The sequence below is a fragment of the Mytilus edulis genome, chromosome 9, assembly GCF_963676685.1.
Source record: "Mytilus edulis chromosome 9, xbMytEdul2.2, whole genome shotgun sequence".
Classification (NCBI taxonomy): domain Eukaryota; kingdom Metazoa; phylum Mollusca; class Bivalvia; order Mytilida; family Mytilidae; genus Mytilus; species Mytilus edulis.
In genome coordinates this window covers 14,008,331-14,020,575 of record NC_092352.1, presented here as the reverse complement: position 1 = coordinate 14,020,575, position 12,245 = coordinate 14,008,331, and the positions used below count along the sequence as shown (strand labels likewise).

The 12,245-nt window shown below is 30.4% G+C and overlaps 1 protein-coding gene across 3 annotated transcripts; it reads left to right on the top strand.

Annotated features, from left to right (window-relative positions):
* The first annotated feature begins 246 nt into the window (after nucleotides 1-246).
* LOC139487668 (uncharacterized) lies at nucleotides 247-12,024 on the top strand. 3 transcript variants are annotated; one of them, XM_071272627.1, is made up of 4 exons: nucleotides 247-499; nucleotides 9,294-9,395; nucleotides 9,617-9,827; nucleotides 11,378-12,024. In XM_071272627.1, exons 2-4 carry the CDS (start codon nucleotides 9,300-9,302, stop codon nucleotides 11,422-11,424), a joined length of 354 nt encoding a protein of 117 aa, XP_071128728.1. In that variant the 5' UTR covers nucleotides 247-499; nucleotides 9,294-9,299; the 3' UTR covers nucleotides 11,425-12,024. The 3 variants fall into 3 exon arrangements, with proteins under 3 accessions (XP_071128728.1, XP_071128726.1, XP_071128727.1); XM_071272625.1 differs by lacking the exon at nucleotides 247-499 and adding an exon at nucleotides 5,218-5,302; XM_071272626.1 differs by lacking the exon at nucleotides 247-499 and adding an exon at nucleotides 9,045-9,123.
* Nucleotides 12,025-12,245: the final 221 nt, after the last annotated feature.

Here is a 12,245-nt window from a genome sequence, read left to right as displayed (position 1 = left end):
TATTAAAAATACTGGATGAGCCATATAGCTTGACTTATCTTATTTAACCACCTGATCATCGCATTGCTATAATTGCAATTTCCATTAAAAGATAAGGTGAAGAGGAAAATAAGTTTCTATTGTTAAACTGGAAATGAAGCATCGTTGGAATATGAATCAAAAATCAATAGTGTCATTGTTTATGCTGACCTTCCCAGTTTTTACGGCAAAATTCTTTGATGATCAGCATACTATTATTATTAATGTGGGATTTCAAGCTGTTTGCCCATTGGTGAATGAACAGTCATTAATTATACCCGTGGTACATTTCTCCAATTACAAATGAACGCATGGGTATATAAGTAAAATGATAAATGAATGTAGTACATTTCGAATCAAAGTATTCTAAACATTTCATTAGGAACTAAACTGGATATTTCTTCATTTGACTTTTTTGTTTAATAACTACATATTTTACATTTCTGACAACAAATAATCCAGATTAAGTTTTTAAATACAGGTAGGAACTTTTAATAATTTATTATTATTTTTTTGTTGTTGCATTATTATTCACGTTTTGTCATAAATTTTAAAGGCCATTTGTTTGATGCTACTATCATGACTATTTAGACTGGTACCATTGATAACTATTTAGACTGGTATCATTGATAACTATTTAGACTGGTACCTTTGATAACTATTTAGACTGGTACCATTGATAACTATTTAGACAAGTTGTGATAAAACTTTCATCCAAAAAAATTATTACATAACAATGATTAGAAATACGCATGAAGATTTATTAGATAATAATTGCAACCTCAACAATAAGATTCTTGAAAATAATGTTAAACTCTATATGCTAACTCCCGAGAAAAGAGTATTCTGGTACGGTATAGAGACGTTGTTTGGTTGCTTTTGAATTGACTCTTAATCTGCAACATTTCTTAATAACATTCTTATATGAGAGGTTGCAATGACAAAAGTCGCGGTTCTGTCAATGAAATTAATTGTAAGTGATACAAGCAAATAAAAAGGCGATAGGCTATGTTTGGGCCTTATGTGGCAACACAGTATAACGAATATAGGAAAGATAAAACTCCTAAAACTCAAAAAGCTTTATGTTATTTTAATAGAATGAAATTCAAAACAGTGTGGCTGTGGCCATTGATTGACACATTAAATTCATCCATTGACTGGGACAATTTACGTGAACGTTTGTCTGTAACGACCACTGTTCACGTCGTACCTACGATAGACATTTAAAGTGTGGGGTCACCAAAGGTTTCTAAACGCCTTTAATTATAAAATAATTCAAAAAATAATCAGGAATAACCTTTATGTTTTGATTTATATAATTGATATAAATCAAAACATCGTGTTATTTCTGATTAATTTTTCGAATTACTTTATTAAGGTGTTGAGAACCTTTGGTGACCCCATAGTTTAAGTGTCTTTAAAAAGTACATAGTGAGCAGTGGTCGTTACATACAAACGTTCACCTAAATTGTCCCAGTCAATGGATGAACTTAAAATGTGTCAATCAATGGCCACAGCCACACTGTTTTGAATTTCATTCTAATTGACATGAAAGTGCATTTCAAAGATATTTTTGGTGGAAAACACTTGATAAAATGGTGCTTCTTGTGACATTAAAATTGGTATTTTCCGCTAATTATTACATTGCAAATGACAAACACAAGTAATGTTTTACCAAAAGCTGTTTGCATTGTGACACTATAATTAAAGATAAAAAAACTTATTATAGATACCGAGGATTCAAATTTAGAACGCGTGTCTTTTACAAATGACTCTTCACAGTCTTGCAACTAAGCCCGAGAAATCACATCAAAATGATGTTGGACTTATCATCTGCACCACTTAAAAAAACACCATAATTTCAAATTAAACTGTCACTCCAATTAAAATTGGTTAGATGACAGGAAGCACATGTTATTTTATTCTGATCCACAAGTGGTAATTGTTGCATACATGGATTAATAGTAAATACACAGCACTGTATCCCCTTTTTTTGAGAGGTTTTATATAAAAATGACCCTCCTTTTTATAACATACTATATAAAAATGCATTTACGTTTGATAACTATATATTGATTTGGGGTATGTATGATCTTCATTTCATATATGAATATGCTATTCAGAATCTTAAATTATAGATAGTCAATGTTATTATACTAAATTAAACTAATATATGAATTTATATGAAAGTTCACCTTCAAAATAAGTTCCAAATGCCTCCCCCCCTTTTTTCATGGGAAAAATTTGGTTGATTATTTAGGGAATCACTGATGACTAGAGCGGCCCCCTATTAGGTCAGTCAACCCCACCTTTTTATAAAAAGTTCTGGATCTGCTCCTAACTATAGGTGCTGAACGTTATGTTACATGTATATTCAAATTGGTACATTTTTTAAGCCAGAATGGCACACCCTTACCATAAAAATATTGAGGTATCATTTATTATCAATGGGATCTATCTCCTAGATGAGAAAAGACCTAATTGTTCTTCTTATATTCTTTTCTTTTTTTTTCTTCTTAACATCTTTTGATAATCTAAGGCTTTTCTACCTCAGGCATAGATTACCTTAGCTGTATTTGGCAAACTTTTAGGAATTTTGGTTCTCAATGCTCTTCAACTTTGTACTTTATTTGGCCTTTTTAACTTTTTTGGATTCAAGCGTCACTGATGAGTCTTTTGTAGACGAAACGTGCGTCTGGCGTATATACACAAATTGGTCCTGGTATCTATGATGAGTTTATATTCAATGTATGCAATATGAGGGTGTGGTTGAGCTATCATAGTATTTTAGTAACAGCAAATTAACGTATATGTAATGAACTTAATTAAGCTGTTGAAATTTACCGAAATTTACCATATTAAAGACTCAAAGCTTAAATATAACATATAAAACTATGCAAAATAATACATTATTCAAAACGCGTGCTTCTTCTTTTTAATATCTGATGAAGTAATGTGTAGATGTAAAACTAAATCAGAATATTTACTTTTTACTTTTGTAATTTCTTAACTTGAGGGTTTATCAAAAATTTACACACTCAATTTTTGTTTTAAACATCTGTTTTATGTAATATCATCTGTCCCCTAATCAGTAGTGGATGGCATATTTATATCTCTACTTAACCATTTTATAATTGAGAGAAGATATGAAATTTTCACTCTGAAGGGCTTAGTTGGAAGACTGTTCAAGGACGCTCGAGTCATAAAGGTTAAACAGTACGAAGTTCAGAAGTATTGAGAACCCAAAGAACAAGGTTTACTTAAAGCTAAATTTGGCCTTAAGTTTTTTTGTTTAAATTGTTTAAAACATTTTTGATTTCTGGGCATTTTATAACTTACTATGCGGAACGGGTTTTACTAATTGTCGAAGGCCGTATGTTGACGTACAGGTGGTAACGTCTTTGCCATTTGATCTCGAGTGAAAAGTTGTCTGATACAAACTTTTCTTATTTTAATATTGCAATTAAACCTTATCATAATTAATATATCAAAATTGCCATAATTTAGTTTTAAAATGAATCCATTTCAAAAGCCTTACTACTTGGTTAAACAAATCTCTATATTACTAGTATGGTACATTCTAGGCTTCAAAGTCAGCACATTTTGGATATATTGTAAAAAAACGATGAATTTTGTCGTTTTTATGACCTGATTGAAAGCTTCAGGAGGATATCCTTGGCTGCAACCTATAATCCCAAATGTTCTGTTGCTTAAAAATGTCAATGATGATTAAACTCTTAATGAACCTACTTCTGGTCAAAATAGTCTGACTTGTGAAATGTGGTGGGGTTAAACCAGGTTAACGTTTGCATGAACCTTCCTCTTTGTCTATCTATATAAAAATAAGGATATGCGATATGATTTCGAATGACAGACATCCATCGATTTCAATTGCTAAGATAAAAGCAAGTATTGGTCACTCGTAAGGCCTTCAACAATGAGAACCATATGTCGTAAAACTAAAAAAAAACAACCAAATAGTAAATCTGCACTGTGCAGCTACTAACAGTCCAATTTGAATAAGGAAATAAACAAAAAATCCCATGATTTAGAAATCAAGGTCAGATTGTGCCCATCAGTACAGAATGGTTCATAAGTGGTTACTGCAGCTGTAATGTTACGGTTGAAGAAGAAAAACCAACACTGCATATATAAGGGAAACACATAAAAAGTTGAAAAAAAACCCGACCATTCTTTATTGAGGGACTAAAGTTTGCTGTACTCATAATTTATTCCCTCTTCTATTATAACAAATTTAATTTTCAAGTTTATAAGGTCTTTAGAATCGAGGCGTAACAATTAATTAAGAATGATCATAGCAAATAAAAACTGTAAGAGATCATATCATACATGTAAATATACTTTCAGATGATATTTGAGGTAAAAAAGTTTTGTTTCTTTAGTTTTTGGCATCATTTTTAAAAAATGGGCTCATTTTGAATAATGGTCTCCTCTATATTATTTTTCTTTTCTATGTTGCAAGAAGTTAAGAATATACTTTGATATTGCAATTCAAATGCTTATAAACGTTTACACATTTTTGTTTTACCCTCGTTTTTCAAGGATATTTACAAATCATGTCTCTCGTTCAGCCGTTATCCTCTTGCATATAGATACAAACACGGACACCGACTTGTCTGTACAATCCTACAATACTATATTTTCAAATTTTGTGTTATAGAATAGAAACAATTGCGTTTTCACTAAAAATCAAAATTGTAATTAGATCAATGTGAAATACATGTACATGTAATTATTTAAAACCGTCGGTTGAATTATAAACTTTCTATGATTTGTGGTGTGGTTTGGTTGTCGTCTTTTTATTCGTATGAAAAAAATCAAAAGTTATAATGATATATCCCATGGAAGTATTAGATTTCATTTAACTACATGTACCATGATATAACTTATTAACAATCACTATATCTCATATATCCTTTTATTAAAAAATGACGAAATAGCGAGTTTTGAAAAGTATATCATACGAAATTTCATGAAAACAGCTGCTGTATATTTATTCTCAGAAATTACAATGAGATCATGATGTATATTTTATAGATAATGACACGGATGTTTTAAAAGGTGCCAAGCAATAAATTTTCTACGTGTAATACTGATATGACAGGTCAACAATTATAATTTATGAAGTATCATGATACAAACGTCCGGTTTATAAGAACATCGGTATGTCCAATTTGTGCGCATACATGTATGTATATAAATAGTAACAACTAAGATCACATAATATTTTTTAAGTTGAGACTTACGATAGTATATGTCTAAGGTAAAGTAACATTGGCTACCTTAAGCTGGTATTTTGTCACATTTTTTCTGTATCTGTAATTGATTTGGGGTTTTCATCGTGATACATGTGTCATATTGTATAAAACAGAAAAGACAGAAAAAAAATGTTGCAAATGTAACTATTATTATTGTTTTATAGAACCAGTGGATAAGGATAAGCTTGAATATTTCTATGAGAGACAATGGTTTGGAATAACAATTGACTGACTGTTATATTAAACATTTCTAGATCGTGAAGGGAACACTTAGTTGAAAAATACAAACTGTATTAGTCATTTATTGCATTGGTTTATCGTTATCTTACGCGCTTTCAATTGATATACTTACCGATGATAATTGTTTTATTTTCTTGTGTTTGTTCTTTATTCAATCAAGAATATTCGTTTATCAATAACCCTTCCATCTAGATCATTAAATTTATACAAATCAACATGCCACTAAAAGCATATTTCAATTTGAATCACTTAGACAATGTGCAATTTCATTATTTGCATTTGTCGTTTGTTGTAAACACTTTAATTGTTTTTTTTTCAAATCGCTGTAACAAATGAGGATTTGCCTATCTATATAGAAGTTAGGAGATGCTGTAAGATTGTTTATTGTACGAAAGTTAATACTTTGAATTTTTTTGACTACTATGATGAAAATGGGCTTATTTTAACCCAACAATGCCTCGGAAAACAAAGCTATACAAGGGATCTTTTATGTTCCCCATCGAAGACTTTGTACTCCACTGTAAACTATAGAAATTGCAAATAAATAAAAAAAAAATGCTAAATTAACTGAAAACAAATACCCTGGTGCCTATTGCCGACAGTTGGCAATGAGGACATTGGAGGCTCTTGAAAATATTAGCAATATCTTTTTGAGAAGCGCGTGATGTACAGTAATTACACCCTACATGAAATAAGAACCAATTATAGCATATAATAAACTCCATGGTGGTACTAAAACAATTTCCGTTTAGTTATATATACAGCAAACTAAATTAAAATTTTCTGACAACCTAATGGTGATACTTTTAAAATGCTGATCAACCATCTGATATGAAGGCCGATGTATCTAGCATGGGCAATATGTACTTGAAAAATCTAGTTGATACACTAGGAACGTAAGACTGCCAACCCATATGACTCTTCCATAGATTTTATAGAACACTTTTGGGGTTATTTTCTCACCAACTGAAACACAATTTTAAACCAGTTTCATTGTTAAGTTTAGTTTCATTGATTTTGTGTGGCCAAGCAATATGATTACAACGTAGTCTAGTTTCTTTTATCGCATAAGAAAAGTCATTGTTTTTATAATTTATATGCGATTTGATTTCATTTGACCTTTCTATTAAATTCTATTAAATTCAAATACTTTATCATTAACTATATTCATACTTATTGTTATTTCAATAATAAGAACAAAATCGACATAAAATGGGATCATTTTCAATCTTAGTTTACAATATTTGTCGTAAAATTTAGAAATATCGTTCGATGAACAAATCAAACTTTAATCCCCCTAAAAGAAAAGTCATTGTTTTTATAATTTATATGCAATTTGATTTCATTTGACCTTTCTATTAAATGCTATTAAATTCAAATACTTTATCATTAACTATATTCATACTTATTGTTATTTCAATAATAAGAACAAAATCGACATAATATGGTATCATTTTCAATTTAAGTTTACAATATTTGTCGTAAAATTTAGAAATATCGTTAGATGAATAAATCAAACTTAAATCCCCGTGCAATGTACCACTAGTAAATTAAAACCCCTGTTGTTTCAGTAAGAGATGACCTTTTCAGATTTAACTGTTAGTACGTATAAATATTATTCAAACATGATGGAAGATTTAGGCGTATTCACGCACTATTTTAGGTTGAATAACTAATAAAAATTTGATTGTCACAAAAGAACTTTGGTCTGAATTGATAGCAGATGGAATATTTTTTCATTTATTGTATTTTCTGTAAAAAATAATGGGCGTAATTTAGTCATGTATCCTGGAAAAGAGGGAACAATTACATTATCAAACATTTTTCCCAATATTCTGTCAATTCTGTTCATTTATATCATTGTTTTATTCTGACAACAGTTGGCTTTTATTATAGGCGGTAATAATATAGAATTTCTGATGGTCAAATTATTTTGTTCAGAATCGGATATATTTGACATTAAAATAGCGTTTTACCTTGTAAAGTTAACTTAAAGCTTTAAAAAAGTAGCAAGGTTCCAATTGGAGAATTTTAAGTTATAAACAGGGGTAGGTCAGACAATGTAATGCCAATAAGAACAACAACCAAATAACTGTTCACAAAACACCACAGAGAAAAGCACAAATACGGCGATGAACTCAGTTGCTCTGCTATTGATTGATAAATATGCAACTTTCGTTTCCTTCTCCATGTATTGTGATCAGCTGGTTATGTGATATTAAATGAAGCAATGAATGTTATATAATATTGGTGAACACTTTTGGGATAGAAATTGTAAGTTTCATAAGAAAATGAGATCATTGACTTGTCGATCATTGCTTCTTGATAATAAGCAGTAGTTAAATCATTATCAATTAAGTGTGTATTGGAACTGCCAAAACAAACCACCAAAAACATGTACATGTAGCTTTTTTTGCTTACGCTTATTTTGTAAGTTCGTTCGTTTAATTTGAAAAGAAGAATTCCATAGCATATGGATTAATCATTTTACAATGTAACGAGTATGCACAATTTGTTTGCTTTACACTTTCGTAAGAGTATCAATAATTTATAATAAGGGACACTCGAAATCCCCGGATTATGTCTATCCTCCCACCTTGCATGCATTAACTACTTCGTTAATTGCATCGCAAATACTTTCCTATGTGTTGATTTAGTTTTGCTATAATGATGTACCAACTAAAACGACGTATATATCGATATTTTAGCTTGTTTAGATGACATATCTAGTAAATAAAAAATAAAATGTTTTGCTACCAAAGTTTTAAACTTTAGAAATTAAAATATCCATTAACATCGTGATTTTAAACATGTCGAGAAGATCTATTGTATTTTTAAATAATTTGCTCTCATAATGAGACAACTGAATTAGACACGTAGCCACCTTTAATCAGTAAGATGACGAAGTAAGGTGGAGGTATGTGACCATCTACCCATTCATAGTATTTGTTGAGGTCAATCCCATATGTGATAAAAGGGACTTTCAACCTACGCTAATCACCACGAAGTACCAATTAACCTCGTGTTTTAAAGATCACAAGGTTATAACAACTGACCGATGCTTGGTCAAATAAACAGTGGTCAAATAATAGAACAATAAAATTTCTGATTTCAATGCCATTTACATTAAGTAGCCTTGAAGAATTTGACATTGATCCTTTTCAAGGATGGTATATTTGTAAGGTATGTCCGTGACATTACGACTTCTAACAGAAGAAATTGTAAAAAAATACTTTTTGTCCAATAAAGTTTATATCAATCTTTAAAAGCTCATAACTTCTAGTGTATAAGTTAATGACTAAAACTATCAAATAGACAATTAATTTGACCACGTTATCACATTGAACGTAGCCGAACCTTCTTTTTAAGATTACGGGATGGGGTACTTGATTTTTATATCAGCATGCATTAGTGATATTATCTTCTCGGGTGAGAGTTTCCGAATGGAAATGGGAGTTCCCTCTTTAATCACGCGAGTATAATTGCGAAGAATACTTGGTAATTATTACATTTAACGATTTTTGATTGAATGACTCTGTTGATTGTCCTGATAACTGAAATATATTTAAACAGATAACTTGTCAAAGTAAAAGCATACTTAAACCATCTGTTATTGTTGCTTCTAAAACGTTTCAATCTTTTTATTACTGAGTTCAGTTTTTGCGCAGATAACCCTGACGAATTTATGACTACGTAACCTTGAGAGGAGTATATAAAATCAACAATTTAATGAAAACTTCATAATCTCTTTCACAGGTGACCATGATGAAGATAGTATTATTATTAGCTTTAACTGTAGCTGTATATTCCTTTCCTAAGGAGAGATCGTTACCATCATTGATCAAATCCATTTCAAAGGTGAGATATATAAGTTTAAATGTGTAAATTGTTTTATTAAAGAAATGAAAAAAAAATCTTTCATTTACGTCTTAAACTTGGTTGATATTTTATTTGATTTTTTCTGTAAATTTTATTATTGTTTCAATTATTAACTTATTAAAAATTGTCATTATCTATTGCGTTCAAGACTGATTATTTTATTTTAAATTATTAACGTATATTTCATTTTAAAATTTCAGAGATCTCTTCACTCACATAGTTTATTCAAACGATCGGCGTCGATTGATATTTTTGATAAATTTGATACAAACCATGACGGTTTCTTAACTGGTGAAGAAATGGCTACTTTATTTTATGTGTATGGATTTCCAGCACCTGAAGCCGAACTTTTTGGATTTAATCAAGTCGAGATGTTTGATTTAGATGGCGATCAGCTGTTGAGTCGATGGGGTAAGCTTTATATATTATACATACCCACTTTATAGCATATAGCACGTAAATCTGAAATAGCAGTCGATGGGGTAAGCTTTATATATTATACATACCCACTTTATAGCATATAGCACGTAAATCTGAAATAGCAGTAGATGGGGTAAGCTTTATATATTATACATACCCACTTTATAGCATATAGCACGTAAATCTGAAATAGCAGTAGATGGGGTAAGCTTTATATATTATACATACCCACTTTATAGCATATAGCACGTAAATCTGAAATAGCAGTAGATGGGGTAAGCTTAATATATTATACATACCGACTTTATGGAATATAGCACGTAATTCTGAAATAGTAGTTTCCTCTGGTATTAAGGAGAACGAATGGTTTTTACAGTTTGTTCTTATAAATCCAATTTGTTCTAGTTTGTTCTTTTAACATCCGTCTGTTCTTTAAACATAGTTTGCTCTTTAAAAATCCGTTTGTTCCTTAAAAATAGTTTGTTCCTTAAAAATAGTTTGGTTTTTAAAAATCAGTTTTTTTCTTTTAAAATTAGTTTGTTCTTTGAAAATAAGTTTATTTTTCTGCTGTGCTGTTGGTCCATGTCTGTCATAATTGTTTTTGGTAAATTGTATTGTTATAAGTTAGGCTATCAGTTTTCTCTTTTGATTTGTTTCAATTTTTCATGTATGAGCCTTTATGACTGCCTCTTTCGTCGTTGAAGGCTGTAGTGTGACTCGTTGTTGCTCCCATCTACGTCATTTTAACTTTAACTTGAATAGCTGTCTTTTTGGTTATCATACCAAATCTTCTTACGTTCAAATTGTATTAAGCCTGTTTTATATTTTTATCGTTTGTGTTCAAAACCTCAATTTTGAAAGCCGAAAAAAAGATTCCAGAACTTCCTGTATTCTATTTTTGTTTTAAGGTTGTCATGCATAATAAATAACACATTTTTGAAAATCTGGACCTTTCTTAACGCTGAAACTGAATGCTAACATTTATTGGCCGACTGTATGGAAAATTAGAAAATAATTATGTTGAATGTCTGAATCAAGAGAAATACATTGGCAGCGAATTTGATGCGTTCTGTTTTCTAGATTACTTCTATTCTTTGTATACTATTATGTAAGACTAGTGCAACTAAGTGTTTTCTCTATTAGTTTTCAAAACGAATTCAACGGTTTCGTAAAATTGATTTCTTTTGAAATCAAAACTAATTCAACTGCTACGATAATCGTCTTTAAAATAACTACTATCACAATCATACAAATAAGTATATCGCAAAAAAACTCATCAAAGATACTAGAAAAATAATTCTATACGCCAGACGCACGTGCCTTTTAAAAAAAACTTAACTTTTTGTTGCTCGAGCTAAAAAAGTTATTGGGCCAAAGAAGTAAGAAGTTGACGAGTACTTAGTATCAATGGCAAAAAAATACTTAAGGTTTTGCCAAATGCAGCTAATATAATCTATTCCTGGAGTCGAAAATTATTATAAGCCGAATTATCTAAATCTATATTTTTTTAACTAATATTAACCAATGTATTTCTGTTTCAGAATTTACAAGAAATGAAGAAGAAACAGTAAAGCCGTTTTTCTTCTGATCTAATCATGGTATTAAAGACGTGAATGCAACAAGATTAATGTGTTCGTCTCTTTGAAAATTTGAAGATTGAATAGATGGTATCAGATGTGATGGCATGAATGACAGTGACTGTTTCCGAGAATGTTGTTTCTTGTGTTGTTAACATCTCATTGTTCTATTTATTTTGTACAGTTTTAAGCAGATATACATACTTATAACTGTCGTCTGCAGTTACTTACAACTGTCGTCTGCAATTACTTACAACTGTCATCCGCAGTTACTTATAACTGTCGTCTGCTATAGTTTATTGGATCGTTACGGACGTTCACTTTTTCCAACTGGTAATACATGCACTTTGTATAGTGACGTAAAGACATGGTGGCTATTTCAGACTGAAAGAATCTCGCCTTTTTATTTCGCTTTTAGCAATGCGTTTTTTCATTGCTCGGGAATGAGACATATGTTATTCTAATTGCTCGGGAAAAAGACATATGTTATATTTATGCTCGGGAATGAGACAAATGTTATATTTATGAACAGTTGTGTTCTTGTTGTTACAACAAGAAATTTGCATTCCATCCATTTTCATTTATTGAATAAATATTAAATTTTCTATATATTTGATAGTTTGTGTATTATTTTAAAGTAAGAAATATATGTACCTCATGATTCAATCTGCTTCTTCTATACTTTTTTCAATGCTTTTAGGTTTGTAAGCTCTTATTATTTTTGTGATAAGTTTTGAATTTCCAAAACGCTTTTAGTTGGTCTGTTTCTTTTTATCGTCTGATTGCAAGTAAAAGATCGGCGCTATTATCAATTTGAGTAATATTTGGGTTT